This window comes from Octopus sinensis, linkage group LG15, assembly GCF_006345805.1.
Source record: "Octopus sinensis linkage group LG15, ASM634580v1, whole genome shotgun sequence".
NCBI lineage: Eukaryota > Metazoa > Mollusca > Cephalopoda > Octopoda > Octopodidae > Octopus > Octopus sinensis.
In genome coordinates, this window is record NC_043011.1 from 26,595,347 (window position 1) to 26,619,380 (window position 24,034).

At 36.2% G+C, this 24,034-nt stretch overlaps 1 protein-coding gene across 1 annotated transcript in view; it reads left to right on the forward strand.

Moving 5' to 3' along the window:
- Positions 1-2,839: 2,839 nt before the first annotated feature.
- The window catches only part of LOC115219629 (formin-J), a 75,925-nt gene continuing 54,730 nt past the window's right edge, over positions 2,840-24,034 (forward strand). The window contains exon 1 of the mRNA XM_029789778.2: positions 2,840-3,597. Coding sequence (XP_029645638.1) covers positions 3,520-3,597 — 78 coding nt within the window. The 5' untranslated portion in view covers positions 2,840-3,519. The remainder of the gene's footprint in view (positions 3,598-24,034) is intronic.

Consider the following 24,034-nt stretch of genomic DNA (forward strand, 5'->3'; position numbering starts at 1 on the left):
CTCTATATAATAGTCATGAGACCCAATCGTCTGTTGACAGCGAACAGATCTTTAAGCTGTCGTTTTACCGATAATCACAACAGTGTCGGTGTAAAGTAATGGGTAATGGTTCCATATTTTTAATCACCGACCACCGCGTCACTACACACACACACACCAACCCCCACATTGCTGCTGCTGCTGCTGACGCTGTGCTGTTGTTTGTTATATTATAGCTCGGCGATCGAGCGGCATTTTTAGACCGAAAGAAGGAAGGATAGAAAGAAAAAGCCGGAAGAACAAAAGAAGCGTCAACAGAAAAATAAATACGACTCCCTCCCTCCCTCTCTCTCTCTCTCTCTCTCTCGCTCTGTCTCTTTCACTGACGCCTTGAGTACATGTGCTCGGTGCCTTATCATGCATATGTCTGCTGGAAGGAGGGGGGGGGGTTGCAAATATTTTAGGCGAATAAAGTAATAATAATAATAAAAGAATGAAAACATCGATTTCTTTTGATTAGGTGGAAGATAATTTTTTGTTGTTATTAAAAGTAGTATACTGTACATAAATAACCCTTTCTTAAGCGTTTGTTGTTTAGCTCCCATCACGCACGCACACACACCGCCAAGTCAACCCCCTAGTCATGCAGAATTACCCTCAAAGGCGTTCCAGCCATGACCATACCGTCTTTTTACATAACTCGGAATAAACTGTCCAATGTATATTTCTTTTTTTTTTTTTTTTGATAGGATTTATTTGAGAAAGATTTGCCTGCTATTTCTAGCGGGTTGTATCATTGCATATAAGAGGGCCCCTTGTTGGTTCGATGTGCCGAGGGTCAAGGCGGGCGCCGTAGAACAGTCGGTAAACTATCTGAAAGAGACATACCGTCTGTTTTCCATTTCAGGAAAAGGATTTTCATTTCACTTTCACTACCCATTCTCTTGGCAAAGACATGAATGTTTCAATTCCTCATTTTCTGTCACTTAAAAAGAAAACTAGGATATGACCGAACAATAGAGGGTTAAATTATTAATGCATTTAGTTTCATACATTGTGATACCGACTTCAAATTCCCATCGAGGTCGACTTTGTCTTTCATCCTACAGGACTCAATACAACTAAAGTACCGGTTGTATACATACCACTTCCATTCGGTCGGTGATACCCATCTCCTAATAAATAAATAAAATAAAATTGTTCTTTAATAAGAATGCTCATTAATTGAAGGGAGGTGGTGAGTTGACAAAATGTTGTTATATATTGAATATCATTCAAGCATTTAGGTTTTTCGTCTCCACTGGTACAAATCCCGCCAAGGGGCAACTATACTTTTTGTTTCCCCGGCGTCGATAAATTAAGTTTAGTAGAATTGATTTACCTGTGTTCTTAGTTAGCAAACTGATATTATTTACGAACTAAATGATATAGATATTTTCCTCTATAAGGATTTGCTTTCAATCGATTGCTTTCGTTTAAAGCAAATATAGATCCATTTTCTGTTCTTCAGTCTTTCCACTTGTACGCTGTAATGGCAGTCTCTAAATAGCCTGTCTAATGAACGACTTAAGAGTTTCTGAAGTTCAGTTTCTCGCTTTTCAAAGCTCAAATGTCGCCTGTCTGTTTGCAATTTATCCCTTAAATAAATACTAGAATAAAGTATCAAGTGAAGTCGCTGGCTGTCAACAACGATTGTGGGTCGATTCTATCAACTATATCTTACAAAACTAGCTGTGTCAAGTGAATGTCACAGAACTATGATTGAATCTACAACTGCTGCAAAATATAAGCAAAAGGGTTTTAGACATCTTGGGGAGAGGAACTCCGCGTTGTGATGTTCATGCCCTTTGTACAAGTTGTCAGTAGCATGAAATAAATGAAATGGCTTCAACCGGGAACCGAAACTTGCTGGAGGATCCGGCTCGAGCAGTTTAAAAATAGCCATCCAGATACCACTTTGTAGTTGAACAATTTCTTATGTTGCATTAATTTTTATTATTATTATTATTATAATAAAATGAGGCAATAAGAAATCATAGGAAAATATTTAGAATAAGACAGCAATCTTCCCATTTGAATTCATCAACCAAATTCCCTTCTGTAAATTGTTTATCCATCTGTATGGTGAACAGAAATAAGTCACACAAAATAGAGTCAATTTTTGGAGAGGGAAAACAAAGTAGGGAAAAATATTAGATTTCATTTAAATACCATCAAATAATAGCACAAACAAATAATTTAAGTGGCTTATGAACTGAAAATACTTGTACACAATGACAACACAATTTACCTAGTGGCATTACACATAAAGTGAAAGAAAAATTTTATTCAGTATCTTAAACAAAACAATGGATCAAATAAAAAAAAAAACAAGCAAAAATGAGCGATTTATTGAAGTTTTCCTGTGACTTTTTTCCCTGCATTCAGCTGTATGTATATCAATACATTCTCCATACACGTGCTATCAATTTATATTTCTCTAAGAAGCATTCACGTACAACATATAACATAAACCTCATAGGTTTGTATGACTAATTATTTGAGGATATCAAAACCATTAGACGTTTCGATGAAACATGAATTAATTTTATGATTTAACAAGAAAAAAAAATCAAGAATGCACAAATCTGCCAATCGACGAAAGTGAATCTGCTCCACCTTGCCTTTTTTCCCTCCACTCTACGACGTTAGGTATTTATCTCAATATCCCGCTATATGTTGATTCGATTATTCTAGAACAGATAATTGCCAAACTTGAAAGAGGAGCGGAAGGAGGAAGAAACTGAGTTTCCACTTACTCCTCTCTCGTCTCTCTTACTCGTTTTCTCTTCCTCCCTACTCGTATTTTTATGACGAATCGGTTCATGTAGGTCGCTATTCCATTATTCTAATAGTTAACAGAATTATATATACCTCTACTCTTTTGTTCCGCTGTTCTGTTAAAATATCGTAGTGTGGAAACAAACCCGCCCGTTATTTAACGAGATTTAACTCTCATCAAAGGAGAAAAAAAATGGCCGCAAACAATGTGGTCTGATTCGACGCAATAAGATCCTGCTCGCCGGAAAAAAGAAACACGCGTCGTATTGTCAATTACTATGTCTAGGAAAAGATAAATGACTCCCGGTGACTTGGTTGATTGCTAAATGTTTTAAGGCAAACTACAAATCGCCGGGAATTTTGTGTTTTGTTGCTGGTTGTCGATCGTCGGACGCCATAAAAAAAAAAAATATATATATATATATATATATATACATACACATACACACATATATATATATATATAAGTATATACATGTATATGTAATTATAAACACACGCATACATAAATATATATTCTTCACCGGAATAGCAGTAGCAGTTAGTGTATTGAACTTACAACTACCATTCAACATTCGACGGCAACGACGACGACGGCGCATTGAAAAATCTCCCTCTGTTGTCGTCGTTGTTTTCACTCGGTGTTCGGTGACCTGACACAACATATATATATATCACTTGATTTCTCAGTTGAAATTTTTATAAGTATTTCCCGAAAGAATGTCGTCGAAGATGGACTTTAAGCCGGGCGACAAGATATTTGCCAAAATGAAAGGCTATCCTCACTGGCCTGCTCGGGTAAGTACATCTTATAAAGGGGACTGAAAGAAAGAAAATAGAAATGGGGGTATAATCCAGTCTATTCTCTCTCTCTTCATCTCTTCTTCCTCGAAATGTCGTACACACATGTTCCCCGTGTTGTGCGGATCCCCTTTTCATGCACCGACTAAATGTTATATAGAACAAGGAATTTTTTTATTTCTTTTCTTTTCGAAGTGGTGTGGAAGCTTTTGTATTTATTTTCCGATTCGATGAAGCTTGTTGCCAGATATGAAAGCTTTTTTTTCTTTCTTTCTATAATTAAACTATATCTTTTTCGTCTATTTTTATTTCGTCCGCTCTTTGTAAACCGATTCACACATTTACACGTAGGGAAACGAGATACAGGAAACGAACGATTTATGCAATATAAACAGTTGAAAAGCTTGTTCCACCGAACCCCATAAAGCATTCGATATATATGAGTGTATATTGTATACATTACGTATCTGTATATTATCGATTACTTTTTTTTTTTTATTAGTTTATCTGTAAAATGAATATATTTACAATTGAGCACGTTTTACCTATGAGTTATTTTCATTTAACGATCGCAATCTTTTCACTATCTTGATTTTTATTATTTTGGCACAAGCAAAATTAAAGAGTTTATTTATATTTTGATCGAATCTATCAGATATATATATGTAGGTCTGAGTGACAAGGAAGGGTACATATATCTAGTGATGGGTTGTTGCTAGGAGAACGAAACGAACGGAAATCATCTGTTGTCAAAACCCACCGAATACAACCTTATTTGTTAACGTTTTTTAAAATTATATTTTGATGAATTAAAATTTAGTCAATTGACACGTTTCATATTTTTCTTAACAATCACTGTTTTTATTTGAGTAGCTAGCTAGAATTATATTCATTGATATAAAATGGCACCAAATATCTCTTTGTGTATGTGTATACAGAAATGTGTCTAGTCCATATTATGGCGTATTTCTCTCTATGTAATCGCAGAAGTTATCCAGGGATAGGTAACATGGTTTTAGTTTGCTTTATAATTTCTGTTGATGTAATCAATTTGTAATCCGAAACGCAAGTGAACTTTCCCGCTACTATTCCTCATATTTCCTCATATATATATATATATACATATACATACATACACGTACGTGTGTGTATATGTGTGAAATACTGTGTGTGTTTATGTAGGACAAATTTGTGTTTTAGTCTTTTCTGAATAGCTAACGTCGTAATATTGATTTTTTTTTTTACAGATTTTACCAATTTCTGATTAGTCAATATTAATTAATCGATTTTCTTTCCTAGAAAAATATCCCATATATATATATATATAAATATATATATATCCCAATTAAAATTATTTTGCGTGTATAGTTCGTCGTTAAATAATTGAGAATGAGGTACATAACACTCACATTTACTGGCTTATCGTAATATGATGAAATTTTGTGATTTGCAAGACATTATGAAACCATGTATCTATTAAGAACACAACACGCTGGTACTTGTCGTATTTGAGTTTATATTTGAAGTTTTTGCTTAAACTATTTTTTCTTTCGTTTTTTTTTTTTCTTTTTCTTTTTCTTTTAGTGGTTTGGTCAGGGAAAATAGTTGTGCCCATGGGCTTCGCAAACCTTCCGGAACCGGTTTTCTCGTTTATGTTACGAATTTGGACCATAAGATTCATTCGTTGAATCGTTTTCTACTGAAATAAACATGTAGAAATCTGTGCACTTATGCAATATATGTAGACCGAGATAATTGTTAAAATTTTACGTTTTGTTTGTGAAACATTTCAGCCTTCTTCGTAAGGGAATGGATGTTATTTGTAAAACTGGGTTTAGATAGAAACCGATGCGATCCTTACTTAGGCCAGTTATTGATTAATAGTCGAATCATATCCGTTGGTTTTCTGCATGGCTTTCAAGTTGAGGCAGCTGATCGAGTTATTAGTTTTGTGAGGTCCATAAATTGTCATCATTTATTATTAATTACTGTGCTATTGGCATTGTTAGCATGTTAGTGTTGTTTTTTTTTTTAATAACTCCTTGTTGAATATAACCGCCAAATAAATATAATTTTAGATAATGATAGAAATGAAAAAAAAATAATTTAAATCAAACTGATTTTGATATTAAATGACCTTGGTTCTCGTAAAACTAAAATATCCCAGTAAAATACGAGTTGTATGTGTAAGGTATTTAAATTATAACTTAGCAAATACACTGAAAACTCGATATAAGACTGCTTTGGAATGTTTTCAAAATTCACACACCGGTGTCCAAATCATAGTAGTTAAATCTTAAATGCAAAATGGATTTGATTTTAATTTTTGTATAATTAAGAAGTAAATAAACCTGTCGAAGAGTTTCCTGAACACGATCATTTGATAAGGTTAACTTTCATTTTAATACCCCTTCTTTCTCATATTTCATGACTAATTTCGTTGTGCATTTCTTTCTTATTGTATAATTACCTTTTTTGTTTATTTTAAGCCAAAAAACGAGCTCCTATTATTGACACTTGCATCTGAAGTTGATTGGAGAATGTGCTGATTGAAATCTGACAAAAAGAAAAAGAAAAAATATTGTTCAATAATTGTTTTGCCAATATCAGTATTCCACTTCAAAATTGAAGTATGATTTTATCACAAAAACTTGGGAAGGGGATTGGATATTATGAAGTTATATCTTGGCAATAAGTATGATTTGATAGTAGAACATAGCTCAAAAGTGAACACAAACATTGTTTTGTGAGTCTCTGAATTTTCAGTGACATAAGGAGTTGGGTTATCTATAAATTTCTCTTGTATTTTTCTCTTCTGTATTTCACCTTTAAGAACAACATCTTTTAAACTATGAGTGAGAGTGCTATATAGTGAAATGTTTTATTAGCGTATTTTTCTCTTCACAAGGAAATACCACTATAGGAATTCAGTATCAATGAAAAACAAGTGAGATTGAATCGGTTCTGTAACAGTTCTTTCGTTAATATCCTTAGCCAGTTTGCATGTATATATGTGAATGGTTCTTTTGTTATTGCTACTTAGGAACTGAAGCATGGCTTTTGTCAGCACGCATTCTAAAACTAGATTTGTTGATTGTTTTTTTCTATAGTAGCACATTTTCTGTATATTTTTTTCCGCTTTATTGAGTAGAATGTACATCTAAGTTTATCTGCAAGTTAGGGCACCTGGGTAGCTCTGAGGGAACTTACCAGCAATATGACTTCTCCAGCGATCTGTATCGTGGAAGAAACTACTGACTAGTATCTAGATGTCTGGTTTCAGCACTTCAGATTGCTTCTGGATAAAATAGTTATGTAATTCTAGACTTGACAACAATCCTATGCAAAGTAGTAGATATAGCCTGTCAATGCAGACTGGATCATTTACTATAGAAGGGCTTCACAAATTCCTAAAAAGTTAAGAAACAGCAACATGACAGCAGATCCCTCCAACACCCTGGCCATCACCTTGAAGAGATCACTTTTCAAACAATGATGATCTTCACTTGCCTCAGAATTACAGAGGAATTACAATCTCACTTTGCCTAAAAGACCTACAACTCTGTGTTCTTTAATAGAATTTCTCCTCTTGTTGATTTCATTCTGCAAAAGAACCAAAATGGCTTTTGCAGAAGCAGATCCTTTTCTTTAAAAGAATTATAGAAAAGCTCAGAATCTCTTAAGTAATAGGTATCAATTGTATTTGTGGATTTATTCAAAGCATTTGATAGTATCAACAGAAGGGCCTTGTTAAAAATTGTTGGTTATGGTATCCTAGATGATCTTTTGAGAGCTGTCACCATCATATATGAAAACCCATCTAGCTTTGTGCAAAGTGCAGTTGATCCAACTAAAGAGTCTCCCTCAGCAGTAGAATTCCTCCAGAGAGATACTCTAGCTCCTTTTCTCTTTACAATTGTAGTAGAATACATTAGGCAATCTTGACCCCATCCAAGACAAAGGCCTCACCATCAAGCAGAAATGATCAAGACCATTATGCTGGTGATCTTGCTCTCACAACCCACCAACAATGTGATGTACATGTTTTGTATCCCTTAAGGTAATTGCAGCTTAAGTCAGTCTGTTTCTCAGTGCAAAGAAAACTGAATACATGACCATCAGTAAGGGTGAAGAACCACTTCCCAGTTTGTTCCAACTATGGTGCACAACTCAGAAAGGTCAGTGACTTCAATTACTTTGGGTCCTATGTTTCTGACAGTAGGAAAAACTTCTTGATGCACAAGGGACAAACCTAGAGTGCTCCTAATACACTTAAAAATATCTGACAATCAAGTGTTTTAAAGGCAACAAAATTGGCCTTAATCAGATCATGTGTAGAGAGTAATCTTCTCTGTGGAGCCAAAACCTGGATATGAAGCAGCATTTTGGTGGTACATGCATCAAGCTTCTCATAAGAGCTCAAAATATGTTATGATGTGAGCAAGAGACCAAAGTGGAGATTTATGGACATATTCTACTCATATCCACTATTAATGGTCAGTACAGAGTAGGCTTCGCTAGCCACTGTTATCATCCTAAACAGCAATCCAAATCAGATATTACTTGTTGGAAACTTCCACACCCTAATAGAGGACAAAAACTACTGAACTACATTGATGTTATTGCAGTGATATACATGAACTTGAGGACCTACCAAATGGGCAACAGAGATGTTGAATATTTAAGAATTCTTGGTTATTTTAGCCCCTGGTCAATCATGATTGAGTAGATGTTTGATCAAAAACAATCCAGTGTGTCCTTTATTTAAGATAATAGCGTGTTAGTTTAGGGAAATTTGGCTGATGTTTCTAGCATGTAAAGCAATTGCCTTGGGGCTCCCTCTTTTAGAGATAGAATGGACTACCTTGGACTGCAGGCTTGAGCATTCTATTTAAATCTTATCTGTAAATCTAAGGTTTATCAGTCATAAATGGCTAAAATTAAGGGTCTCAGTTGGCTATTTTGGAACCACATCTGTGTTTATTTGATCAGCTTTTTTGTCTACTTTTAAGAAATATGTTATCTTTTACTTGTTTCATTAGACTGCAGCCATGCTGGGGGACCCCTTTGAAGAGTGTTTAGTAAAATGAATCGACCCCAGTACTTTTTTTAAAACCTGGTATTTATTCTATCAACTTCTTTTGCTGAACTGCTAAGTTACAGTGACGTAAACACACCAACACCAGATGTCAAGTGATGGTGGGAAACATTTACACACATGCGCACACATATATACATAGAACAGCTTCTTTCAGTTTCCATCTACCAAATCCTTTCACAAGGCTTTGGTTGGCCTGAGGCTATAGCAGAAGACACTTGCCCAAGGTGCAGCACAATGGGTCTGAATCTGGAACTATGTGCTTTGAAAGCAAGCTTCCCACCACATGGCTACGCCTGCACCTGAGTTCAAATATTCTCAGATTTCAGTATAATATAAAATAAATATTTCTGGGTAATTGTTATCCATTAGTCAACTAGTATTATATATAATTTTCTCAAAATATCAGCCTTATTTTCTTTTTCTGAACTAGGCTGTATTATAATAGGGAAACTTCCACTATTTCCCATAGTATGTCAAACAGTTGAGGCATTTCTATCCTGCTATTAGGATTCCTCAACTTCAGCAAAAGCAGGATTTGTGCTCTGTCAAACATTCAGTTATTCTGTTATTCTTTCCTTCCAGGTTATTTGGTACTCATTTATTCCTGAAAGATGTGAAAAATTACCCCCTGTTTTCATTTAACCCTTTTGTTACCATATTTCTGTTGAAATACACTGCCTTTGTTTCAGTTAATTTTGAAAATGATAAAGAATTTAGTAAAGTAACTTAGTCGTTATTAACCTGGTGTTCTGAACTGGTTAATGATATCAATTTTTGTTAAAGATATGTTATAAAAAAGGTGCACATGTGGCTGTGTGGTTAAGAAGCTTGCTTCCCAACCATGTGATCTCGGGTTCAGCCTTATTGCATGGCACCTTGGGCAAGTTCTATTATAGCCCCAGGCTAACCATACCCTTGTGAGTGGATTTAGTTGACAGAAACTGAAAGAAGCCCGTTGTATATATGTGTTTGCGTGCACTCTTGTCTTGACATCATGTAATAGTTGTAAAGGAGCATCACTGTCATACAAGCTGTTTCTTTCAGTCTTCCATTAAAAAAAAAAAGTCTCTGGTCATGTTTGGAAAAGGTGAAGGTTCGCAACAAGAAGGCCATAGAAAATCTACTTCACCAAATTCTGTCTAACCCATGCATGCATAGAATAGTGGATGTTAAATCATGAGGAAGATTTTTATAGAAAAGGCATTAAGAACAGTTTTTACAATTACTCTTCCTTCCTAGTGGAATTCTTAATGGAGATTTCTTAGTTATTCCTTTACTGACTTCAGTCTTTGGACTGTGGTCATGTTGTTGCTCTACTTTTAGGAGTTTGAGTCGATTTTATTGCTACCAATACTTGCCCAAACACTTATTTTATTGAATGGTCAAGTCCTCCTTTGTAAAGGGATGTAACTGCACAGAATAAATACCACAAGGTATTTTCTTTTACATTACTATACAAATACATAAATTACAGACTTCTGCTTAGTTTCTGCATATCAAATTTTTCTCACCAGACTTTGGTCAGACCTAGGATATGGTAAAAAGACTTACCCAAAAGACAGTGGAATTAATACCAGGATCCTCATGGTTGTGAGGCAAATCTCTTCACCACACAGTGCTTTCAGCCTGTGTTATCTTCATCTTTTATCTTGTTTCAGTCACTGGACTGCAGCCATGCTGGGACATTACACTGAAGGTTCTAGTTAAACAAGTTAATTCCAGTACTCTTTTCTTAAAAATTCTGATATTATTCTATTGATTTCCTTTACCAAACTGCCAAGCTACACTGTATATATATATATATATATATATATATATATATATATATATATATACACACACACACTCTTTATTCTTTTACTCTTTACTCTTTTACTTGTTTCAGTCATTTGACTGTAGCCATGCTGGAACACCACCTTTAGTCGAGCAAATCAACCCCAGGACTTATTCTTTGTAAGCCTAGTACTTATTCTATCGGTTTCTTTTGCCGAACTGCTAAGTTACGGGGACGTAAATACACCAGCATTAGTTATCAAGCGACATTGGTGGGGGACAAACATACATACACGCACACACACACACACACACATATATATATATATACATACAAGGCTTTGGTCGGCCCGAGGCTATAGTAGAAGACACTTGCCCAAGGTGCCACACTGGGACTGAACCTGGAACCATGTGGTTGGTAAGTAAGCTACTTACCACACAGCCACTTCTGCACCTAAACACACACACACACACACCCAATAACTTTCACACAATTTCCATCTACCAAATTCACTCACAAGGCATTGTGCTCTGAGACTGAACCTGTTACCAAGTGGTTGCAAAGCAAGCTTCTTAATCACACAGTTATGCCTAACAAGCCTGTATATTTTCTCTTAATTAACGTTTGATGGTATTTGATTTATACCAGAATCATTTAATAACTGGTTATTGTTTTGCTATGAATTTAGCTGATTTATTTGTTGGTCATTTGGTAAAAGTCAGCAGCTGTTGTCAGAAAAACAATACCTTTTGAGTAACTTTCCTTGCCTTAAACTTGCTATCAATTATCATCATCATCGTTTAACCCCCTCATATTGGCATATGTAAGATTGGTTTAATAGCGTCTCTGACATGGTTTTTGCAGTTAGATACCCTATCACTAACCACTTTACAGTGTAGACTAGATGCATTTTATTGGGTTGCTAACATGAAAATGGTTATATGTAACTGGACTAAAGGATCCTGTCTGTCTTCAGTTTTTTAAATTCAGATTTGTTGCTCTACATAGACTGGCAGCCTTCTTGTACTGTCTATTTCTCTTTGACCCTGACTCGTCAATTTATAGTACCTCTGGCTCCAATTCTGCTGTAATTAGACTAATCATATATTTCTTAAATTGATTGAAAATGCACATCATAAATGTCCATTGAGTATCATCAGGCAAATTTTTAGTACTCTAACCAGTTAAACCTTGAGGTTAATTGCTATAACTATACTGTTGGGGCTTTTTAAACATTATTTACTGAAGTTAAACAATTGAGCATAAATCAAAACTTACAAAAATAAAAAGATGAATAGTGGCTGCTTTCATCAAAAGAATATAAAAGAATTAATGGAACCATAAAAATGCTGCAAGAGAAAACCAGGAATATCTTTGTTTTCCAGTTCAAAAATCTTAACTAAGTCAAAGTTAAAACTGAAAGATTAACCACATAAAGCAACTTAACTAACAAATTGCCATTTTAAAATAAATTCAATTAGCTACCTAACTTGCTCTTTTTGAGATTAAAGTAATGTTAGAATATGAAACTTTAAGTGAATGTAACATGAAAAATTAAATTAAATTATATTGTAAAAGATTTAATGATTAATTTATCCCTATGAAATTTGTGAAAGAAATATATCTATAGAAGGGGGATTAAATCAATGATCTGAATCCAAAACTTATATCATCATTATTTTATGTTTCTATACTGGTATAGGTCATTGCCATCCAAATCATTTTTTTATTTGGAGTTATTGCCCTCATAGACAGGGGCAGAAGACCATGTCACTCATTTGTTCTCTATTTTTGGTATGCCTTTCCTAATACCAACCACTTTACAGAACATACTAAGTGTGTCTTAGCATGGCACCAAAACCAGAGAAGTTGCCTTGTTCCCTGCAAGACTAAAGGGTCCTTTCTGTTCTTTTAAGGTCAGTGTGAGTGTGGTTGGGGTGGGATGGTAAGGAGCTGATAAGATAGTAGGGGAGGGAAAGTGAAACAGTAATAGCTATTGTTAGTTGTTGGTATGAGATTGAATAGAAAACAGCTGGAGCTGCAACAGGATAGAATGGCAATAAAGATGATGCGTCAATGAATGGGAGTGAACAAGCAATGGATAGCAGCAGAGGTGGGTGATGGTAAGTGAGAGTGATAGATGTCAATTGTGAGTCACATGGGGGATAGAAGTTTGCAGTAGAGAGTGATGGTATTGAATGAGGGCAGATCTGATGGTATCCCTTGTTGCATGCACAGGCGTTATGATGGTGTGAAAGAGATGGAGTACTGATGATAACAAGGTGATGGTGAAGAGCAGACAGAATATGAAAATAGTATATTATGGTTAGTAGTAGAGGTTCTTAGAAACAGAACTGCTTCTACCAGATTCTCCTTCATAGAAGCCTTTAATTCATTTGTTAGTATATTCCTGTTGAAAAATATAACCTTTGTTTCAATTAGTCTTGAAACTAATAAAGAATTTAGTGAAATAACTCATTATACTAGTGTTTGGAACATAAATTAACAAGGAACTTTGATGGAATGTTTTAATTTAGATCCCTTTAAAGAAACAAGTTTGTGTTATAGGACCAAGGATGGTCTCGGGCATGTTAGTATCAAAAGGGTTAAATCTAATTTATTTTCATTATAGAAAACAGTATTTCAACATTTGCTTAGGGTAGATGGCATTGCTGTTACTGTTCTAACTACATGATTTAACAAGCCTAGAGTAAGCTGAGATGATTTCTGTAGATAATTTTGGTAAGTGGTCATTTGTGCTTGTAGTTTCTTCATCTTGTGGTTCAGGAGTTTCAGATAATACTTGTAGACCTTTCGTGTAAATTACTACATCAGAGTGCCTTTTTAATTCAAACAATTTGGTCGTTGTTTCACAAAATTCAGTTCATTGGATCAGCATACATAGCAGCTAATAGGATTTGATGCTCACTTCAATTCTTTCCAGCTTTTGCACATTCTCTACATTTAGTGTCCATGTTTCACTGTCATATAACATTTTACTTTATATACACGCTTTCTATCTTTCACAGAGCAGAAGTACTGACTTCTGAACTTTTTATCCTGTTCTTATTCTGGCTACTATATTTTCAGAACACTCCACCTCCACTGGCAATTAGATCTTCTATATAACAGGAGTGGAGGCACATGACCTAGTGGCTAGAGCAGCGGACTTGCGGTCAAGGGATCATGGGTTCGAATCTCAGACTGGGTGATGTGTTGTTTATGAGCAAAACACCTAAGCTCCACCCGGCTCCAGCAGAAGGTAATGGCGAACTTCTGCTGACTCTTTCGCCACAACTTTCATTCTTTCCTCCTGCATCTTGCAGCTCACCTACAACGGACTGGTGTCCCGTCCACGTGGGGAACCTATACGCCAAGGAAACCGGCTCTTGTGAGCCAGGCATGGCTTGAGAAGAGAAAGAAATGTAACAGGAGCTATTCATTACTTCTAGAAAGCTTTCCAAACATTTGAAAGAATGTATTTCGTGTATGCCCTTACTACTAACTACTCCTATGAATCCACCACTTTATGAAGTTTTCCTTCTCTGTCAGCCCACCTGTGATCCCATTACATTTCATGCACACTCATAATTTACATTGGGTGCACTGTTTGGAATTCTTAGCTAGTTTTCCACATATTCAACATGGTTACCAACCAGACTGCAATAGAGTCCTGTCATCTTTATGATCATCACAGACTTTTGTCTTTCGTAGCTATACTTTTGCGGCCTCTTGATTCTAGGCTATGGTTTTATTTTGGGAATTTTTTCTAAAACTTCAGATTCAGCATTGAGAACAAAGTCATTGCTAGAGAGAAGTTCCTATGGACAAGTAATCTTAAAACTCCATTTTTATGGCGAGAGAGCTGAGAACTGAACCCAGGTGCACACCTACAGGCATATTAGATTTTTTACTAAGCTTATTGCGCTCACCTTACTGACAACACCTCTGTACATGGCTTGCACAGCTCTCATAAGCCATTCATCTACACCTAGTTTTTTGGTAATTACTCGACTACAAAGCATAGAACATTGTCAAAGGTTTTCTCTAGGTTGATGAACAGTAAGTACAGCAACTTACTCTTACCTAAATAACTTTTTCTGTTATTGTCTCACCATGAAGAGGATATCAGTGATACTCCAGGCATAAAACTGAACTGCATTTCATCTCAGCTCTCTTCTTAATCATTTGTGCTACTTTCATGATTTGGTTACAAAATTTTGTACATCACTTAATTCCTCTGCAATTGCTTCTTTCTAGAGCATCTCCTTTGACCTGGTAGCAGTTGGTGGTGATATTACTTTACCGTCATTAGATATGTCACTCACATAGTCAAATTTCTCAGTTGACTCTGAGTGACAACCTCATATTCTACTTCACTGGATAATTTCAATATTTCAACAACTATCATTGATGGTCCAGCTGCCTCTATTATTTTCATTTGGCAGAAAACTATTGGGCTTATTTAAGTTAGTTCCTCATTGAGTGACCTCTTGTAACATTTCCAAACTTTTTTTTTCCTCATGTTCAGTGAGGGCAAATGTACCACTATCGTTCTGGACACACTGTCCCTTGTTTTGCAGTTGAGAATTTCTACTTCATTCTCCTCTCATTGCAGAACATAAGACAACTCCTTACTTTCAGTTTCACTTTTTGCTATGTCCACTTGATGTCTACATTCTCTTTTAGTTACTCCTGCTGTCTTCCAATCTTTTATGACCTGTCTCTTAGCTTTTATAGCTCTGCCCCCACCATTACATCTTCTCATTGGTTGGGAACTTGCTCTACCCACTGATCTTGTTAATGGGTTGCAGCAGGTTGTCTCCTAAAACTCTTTGTTGGTTTGTTATGAGACTCTTATCTTTGCTTTCGTTTGCATCAAGTACACATCTTGCTGATGTGTCTTTCAGCTTCTCTACCTTCCTTCTACAGAATGTCTTGTCTCTGAATCCATCTAGCTTTTACTGTGATGTCACTAATCTTTGTTGAGTGGTGCAATCTTCACCTGGAAAGGACTTAGTATCTACAAACAGTTATCTATTCTCTTACCTCGTAAGTATGAAGTCTATTTGACCTGTGTATTGGCTTGATTGGTTTGTTATCATATGGCTGGCAGGGTTCCTGAAGTTGGCATTACAAATGGTTAAATCATTTGCTTCACAGGACTTCAAGAGCTTTCCTCTGTCTTCATTCCTTATGTCATATCCATAGCTTCTGTGCACATCCAAGTAGCCATCTTATCAAGATAGTCTGTAAGACATCTTGGAAATGGTTCTTTTGTTCATCAACCATATGCAGCAATTACTGTTACTGTTGTGTAGCCTATGACAACTTTAAGCCTAATTATTCTGTTACATGCTATGACTACCTTATTAGATTATGTTTCACCTAGCCTGAATTTGTATCTATGTTCCATGCCTGTGACGAATTCAGTTATGGTTCCCTTTCCTCTTACCAATTACATACAGCATGCATTTATTCACTTCCTCCCTAGCATCCCTCCAATTTCTCCAGGTTTAACTTACATAATCATAGTGAAGGCACATGGCTCAGTGATGAGAGCATTGGACTCATAATCTTGAGGTAGTAAGTTCAATTCCCAGCCTGGGCTGTATGTTATGTTCTTTAGCAAGACACTTAATTTCATGTTGCTCCAGTCACTCTACTGTAGAAATAAGGTGCTATGTCACTGGTGCCAAGCTGTATTGGCCTTTGCCTTTGATAACATTGGTGGTGTGGAGAGGGGAAGCTGATATGTATGGGCAACTGCTAGTCTTCCATAAACAACCTTGCATGGTCTTGTGCCTTGGAGGTTAACTTTCTAAGTGCAGTCCCATGGTCATTCATGAGTGAAGGGGTGGGGGTCTTTACTCTAACTTTCATCATGCCAATATTAATGGTGGAAATGTTTGAAGTTTTGTATCTGACTGGAAGAGAGCAATTTTTGGTCTTGAATAGACTGTTCAATGCCTGTTTATCTTATTTAATCAGGAGTTAGAATTTTAGATTATCACTTTTCATATAAGTACTCTTTGTATTAACAAGTTTCACTATGAAATGTAAGTGCGTATTGGTCAGTCAGTGTTGCAGTGTCCAGCAGTAAATTTGCTTTAATTATGTTTTTATGCGGCCTAGTGGTTAAGGTGTTTGACTCATAGTTATAAGATCATGGTTTCAATTCCTTGACTGGGCAACATGTGTTCTTGAGGAAAACATTTCATTTCATGTTGCTCAGTCCACTCAGCTGGCAAAAGTGAATTATCCTGTGATGAACCAGTTCAGGAGCTAAAATATGTATGTGTGTATATATATGGAAAACCAGTCCTTATGGTTCTATAGGGCTCGTGGCTACTTAATTGTTTTCTATATTAATGCATTGATTTTTAGTTCAATTAAGCCACCACTTCATTTTGATATATAAGTTTTTAGCTCCTGTATAAATTTCACTGAATGATTAGATCATCAGAATGCACATGTTTTGCAAATACTGAAATTTAAATGATTTAATATGTGAGAAAAAATTGACAAAGAAATAAGGAAAATTTGGGTGAAATTTATTCATTTTATGGTTAACATATTTAAAAAAAAAAAACTTCACTTAATCCCTAGGAAAGTAATTTTCTACAAGTTATCCATAGGCTCTAAGCTAAGTTGTTATCTTTGTAGAGTATTTCTGTCACCTGATTAGCTTTACATTTCTAGACAGTGAGTATATCTTAAATATACAATCTCATTCATAAAGTAGACCGTAGACTATAATTTGGAAATAGGGTATTTTGAGTGTAGTTCAAAAATAAGGTATTAAAAGAGTATATAGCTTATCTCTTACCTATTTGGTAGCATGTTGATTCATTGCTAGAATTTTAGAATGATGGTGTGCTATTCTAATTTAATTGGCAGAATGTTGCAATTATTATTGGTAATAGTAACATTGATTTCTAACAGAAATATAAAAGCATATATAACTGATAAATTATATTACCCCTTGTATTAGTACTTCTCCCCTCTCCCTTCTCAGGAAGAATGTAAGTCAAAGTAGTCAAATCCAACAGGATTTGAACTCAGAATGTGAAAATATAAAGAGATTTGGCAGTATGCTGTTGCTTTATTGTTTCTTCAAACCCTTATAAGAATATGATTTCTTTTATATTTTATTTATTATAATGTTACCTACTTACTTACTACTACTAATCATAATAATAGTTCTTTCTACTCCAGGTACAAATCCCGAAACTTTGTACTAATGCAGTGTATTTGACTATTTTCTCACCATTTACAGTAGATCCTCTTCATTCTCTGCTTGTTTCATTGCCCAGCAGAATCATATTGATATATTCTTCATATAGTTTATAATTTCATATAAAAGTTATTTCTTTTCAAACCAAAGCAAACTTAAAACTTATCTTTTTCTAATTCTAGCCCCTAGGTGTTTCAAATTGCTTACTCTGTAGTGGTGATCTACAACTGTTGGGTAAGAAAATCTGCCTTAAACTCCATTGACAGACTTTGAAAACATCTTCCAATGGGTTCATTGCTAAACTTTAAACCCTCTTCACCACTTCAGATGCTTGACCTCACCAATCCTAAGTATCTCTTTTGGAGAATTGTACATTCTCAAAATAGCAAAAACTGTATCAAAGGACTAGCCATCCTCTTCAGAACCAGAAAATACTTGAGGCCCTGAATGAGGTACTGTTACATACACTTCCTAGACTGCATCCTAGGAAAGGCTACTAGTCTGATTGGCATGGTGTTACTACCCAATGTAGTCCAGCCTTTGACCCATAGATACACTCTCTCTGCCTTTTATACTGTTACTATAATAGCCTTTATTCTTCAGAGCTGATAAGTTTTATAATACCACCACTCAGGCACTTTCAGCTCACTTGTTTCTCCTTTCATTATCATCATTTAACATCTGTTGTGCATGCTGGCATGGGTTGGACAGAAGGCTGCCCCAGACTCCAACCCATAGTATATCTACTAACCTTCAGATCACATGCTGACTACTATGATAGAAGCATATGTGTGCATATATATGTATGCTTTTCCTTTTTATTTATTAATATCCTTCCTTGAAAAAAAAAAGAGCTGGTTTTAGCAAAGAAACACCAACTCTATCATTTAGATAGCAACGACAATAATTGTTACATATCAAACTTTAAGACAGTCTTGCATATTTTTCCTATTCCACTTACAAATGATATCTGTAAAGTTCATGTTAGCCAGTTTCTAGCTTTCCTTGAGAATTCTAGTTTTTCCAGATTGTCACTTAGACATTTACTAACATAACCAAGTGGACCAATAATTATTTATATGAAGGTAAATTTACGGAGGAGATTTGCTGGACAACTAACCTATATGACTGCATGACTTTAATTTCCATCCCAAATAACTATGTTTGGTCTGTTAAGTTTGAACTTAATAGAAGTTCTGATGGGAATATTATATATGTGTGTGTACATATATTTGTATGTGTGTGTATGCATATGTACATATGTGTTTATATCATCATCATCGTTTAACGTCCGTTCTCCATGCTAGCATGGGTTGGACGGTTCGACCGGGGATCTGGGAAGCCAGAAGGCTGCACCAGGCTCCAGTCTTATCTGGCAATGTTTCTACAGCTGGATGCCCTTCCTAACGCCAACCACTCCGTGAGTGTAGTGGGTGCTTTTTACGTGCCACCTGTACAGGTGCCAGGTGAGGCTGGCAACGGCCACGGTCAGATTGGTGTATTTTACGTGCCACCGGCGCGATTTGTATATATGTGTGTACAGGCATATATATGTATGTATGTTTCTATATTCATATATATGTGTTTGTAATTGTTGATTCCATGAGTCTTCATTGACATCGTCTGAGTGAAAGACTGACATTTACGTTATTCGGTGAACAATCGTCCTGTAGTTCAAAGGTAAATTTGAGGGCTAATACAATGTAAAATGATGGTTGGCAACAGGAATGGGTTCCAGTTGTAGAAATTCTGTCTCAGTAAATTTCATCTAACCCAAGCTAGCATGGGAAACGACTGATGTAAAAATGATTATATATAATAATGTATGTGGTTGAGTGGTTTATAAGTTTGTTTTGAAGCTACATAGTTCAGGATTTAATCCCAGTGTGTGGTGCATTGTGCAAGTGTCTTATGGGTGACAGAAACTGTGCAGAAGTCTGTTGTGAAGGTGCATGGCTTGTGGTTTAGGTGTGGTACTCACAATTTCAAGATTGTGGTTTCAATTTCCAGACCGGGCATTGCATTGCGTTCTTGAGCAAAACACTTCATTTCACGTTGCTCTGCGATCATTTTGTCATCTGACATGTGGTATGTCATGCACCTGTACAGGCAGTGTTGATTTGATATGTGAGAGAATGAGCTTATGTTCACATAAGCATTTGATCGCTATAAACTGATCATATATGTAGTTGTTCAGCAAGAAATTGCAGAACCCTCATACTTCATTGAACGGCAGGAGAGTTCATAATGATATATATATATCATCGTCATCATCTAACATCCATTGTCCATGCTGGCATGGGTTGGATGGTTTGACTGGGCTGATTTGGCATGGTTTTCTACAGTTGGATGCTCTTCCTAATGCCAACCACTCTAAGAGTGTAATGGGTGCTTTTACGTGACACCAGCACAAGTGCCATTCGCATGACACCAGCAAGGGTGTCAATTTGCGTGACACTGGTATCTGCCACAACTGTGATTTTGTTTGGCTTGATGGGTCTTCTTCTCAAGCATGATATAATGCCAAAGGTCTTGGTCATTGCCTCCGTGGGGCCCAATGCTTGAAAGGAACTCAACCACCTTGCCTTCGTGAGGCCTTACTCTCAAAAGGAACTCAGCCACTTTGCCTCCATGAGGCCCAATGTTCAAAAGATGTTTATGTGCCACCTGCATGGGTGCACTTGGTTTGACGGGTCCTCTCTAGCACAGCACATCACCAAAGGTCTCGATCACCAGTCATTGCTTCTGTGAGGCTCAAAGTTTGAAGCTCATGCTTCACCACCTTGTCCCATGTCTTCCTGAGTCTACCTCTACTATAGGTTCCCTCCACAGTTAGAGATCAGCACTTCTTCACACAGCTGTCCTCATTCATATGCATCTGACCATACCAGTGCAGTCGTCTCTCTTGCACACCACATCTGATTCCTCTTATGCCTAACTTTTCTCTCAAGATGCTTACACTTTGTTGAACATGCACACTGACATTGCACATCCAGCAAAGCACACTGGCTTCATTTCTTTCAAGCCTACACATGTCCTCGGCTGTCATAGCCTATATTTCACAGATGCAGCATAGCTGTTTGCACACAGGCATAAAATAATCTGCCTTTCACTCTGTTGCCAGCAGAGATAATAGCACTGAACTTTGCCCAGCCTAATCTTATTCTCACAGCTATGCTCTCGGAGCATTCTCCTCCACTACTAACTTGGTCACCTAGGTAACAGAAGCTATCTACTGCCTCTAGCTTACTCCCCTGACAGTTGATGGAGTCTATTTTCAGCATTTATTGTACCTGTGCACCTTTCACATACAAAAGTTAGTTTCCCTGTTAACCTTCCTCTGATGTTGTACGTTTTATGTCTCCAAAGCTTACATCTACACCTTTTCTAAAGATTGAGTATGACCATCTACCCAAGGGATTTGTGATTTGTCTGCCTTCCTACTTACTATGACTTTGGTTTAGATATATATATGTACTTGTAGTGGGAGTGGGTGTTTTGAGAATAGTGTAAGAATTGTTGGAGAAAGTTCAGGGAGTTATTACCTCTGGCAATGAAGGGCAGGTTTTATATTGCTTGTGTGCATAGTGAGATCTTTTTTAGTTCACTTTACTAGATGTGTTATACTAGTGTGCATGGACGACAGGACATAAATGAGCTGAGAGAATAACTGAACATAAAAGAATTAAGTGTAGTGTCCAAGAGTGAAGACTTTAAGTTGGTTTGGGCACATGGTACGTATTAAGGAGGACAGCTATATAAAGCTATGCCTTGTGCTCAAAGTAAATGGAACCTTTAGAAGTGGGAGGGAATGGGGAAGACACATCTGAACATGTTACATCTTTCGAAGGTGATGACAAAAGAATGCCTTGACTGGCAATATGCTTGTTTGCTTAGTCATAACAAAACGGAAGGTAAAATTGTTACGTATAATTTGTATATACATACAGGCATGTACCACTAGGCATATATATGTTTGTACCTGTGCATCTGTTTACTGTCCAGTTTACATCATTGATTTTTTTGTGTCTTTTACTTCCCTAACACCCATATCATTCATCTCTTGTCTATTGCTCACGTCATTGTCACCTATGTCCCTTTTATGCCTTTGTCTGTTGCTTCTTGCACTCGTGCCCCTATACTCATCTCACTCACTTTCCCCTCCTTATCCATTACACTCAATATGACTAAGGATGGCAGTGGTTCCCTTTTTTCTGTTTGCTGCATTATTACACTCTCTTACCTTTGCCTTTGTTGCTCATCTTTTGTTTGGTGTACATTGCTTCCAGTCAAGAACACCTCTGCACTCATTCTGACCCTCTCCCAATCACTCCTTTGTGCAACTCTCTGGCATAGGACTCTCCTACTTTTCATTGACCATGCCACTAGTGTCATCACTCCAGCCCATCTTGTTGCCTATGTGTCAGTGGTGTCATTAGACCACGTGCTCAGTTCACTCTACCTTCACTTCTCTTCCTGTACAGCCTGCCATCATTCTGTCTCTGGCTGCTGGTATCTGTGTGTGTGTGCATAGTTAACCCATTAGCATTCAGATTACTCTGTCGAATTTAGTACTTGTTTATTGATATTGTTTTGAATGAATCATACATTATCACTTAGCTTTGAAATTTTGATGGTGTGGTTGTATATTTTTAGAGTGATGTAGGGTAGGTGTAAGAGGCCAGGTCATTTCTGGTTGGATGGATATGGCCAGTTTAAATATATACGACAGGCTTCTTTCAGTTTCTGTCTACCAAATCTACTCACAAGGCATTGGTCGGCCCGGGGCTATAGCAGAAGACACTTGCCCAAGATGCCACACAGTGGGACTGAACCCGGAACCATGTGGTTGGTTAGCAAGCTACTTACCACACAGCCACTCCTGTGCCTACATTTGTAGATTAATATATATTCATTCAAAACCATTGTTACTTTTTAGTTTCTCTCTAATTGCAATCTTAGGGCACTTAACCCTTTAGTGTTTAAACCGGCCATATCTGGCCCAGATATTCTACATGTTTTACATTCAAACGGGCGATATCTAGCCTCTCACACCTAACCTACATTGATATTCTAAAAACAAACAATCACATCATTGAAACCTCAAAGCTATAAGATAATGTATGATTAATTCAAAACAATTTGAGTGAAAAATTATTACATTTAACAGAGTAATCTGAACACTAAAGGGTTAAGGCAACAATATTGAACATATGTGTGTGTGTGTGTGTATATGGTTGTTTAGCAGTTTCAGCCTATATATATAGATAGATAGATATAAGTAAAGTCATTTGCCACATATACGTGTGTGCGTATATGTATATATGTATAACTGTATGTATATATATATATATATACACACACACACACACGCATACATGTATATACGTGTATGTGTATATATATATATATGTTGACACTTGTGAATTGCTTTTAGTGCTTACCCAGTGATTTTGATGGCTAACCTTGTATATCTAAAAAATGTCTGGAATCAAAATATTTATTTCCTGTTCTCTGGTTTCTTCTTTTCTACTTTTTATGAAGAATAAATACAATATATTCACTGTTTTGAACCATCATTAAATCAGGCCTCTAAATTCACACACCTACTTGCACACACAGAAACACACATATTGGCTAGCTTACAATGTCGTTTTTTCATACTGTCATTAAATTGTTTTTCTCTAGTATATTGAATTTTATATAACCTAGTGGATGAGAAGCTATTTATAGTGACCATTTTCCTGTTTTCATACACTGAAGTAAACCAAGGTTTTCAAAAGGTGCTTTGAATTCCACTCAAAAACATTTTCTTAAAGAGTTTTCATGACCTATTTTGGATAGATTAAAGATTCAATCTCTTGTTCTCTAATTCTTCACTTTAGAAACTATATGCAGCAGAAGTTATATATTAACACTCAATGTCTATTTTTTCCTTTCCTGAATTAATAGTCTGAGTTTTTTTTTTTTTTTTTTTGTGTGTGTGTGTGAGGTATGTCTTCCAATTTTCCTGAGTAATTGTTTATTCATTCGAGGCTCTTCGACCCTTTAGTGTTCAGATTATTCTGTTACATGCACAGCTTAATTATTTGCATTGTTTTGAATTAATAATGCATTATCACATAACTAAGATTTTGATGATGCAATTGTTTATTTTTAGAATGATGTTGTAGGGTAAGTGTGAGAGGCCAGGTCTGTGCAGTTTGAACATAAAACAGGTAGAATATTTTGGTCAGCTATGGTCAATTTAAATGCTAATGGGTTAGAGTAGTAAATACTAATCTTTGGGCAAACTTCAGTTAGAGAATAAGATATTGGATCT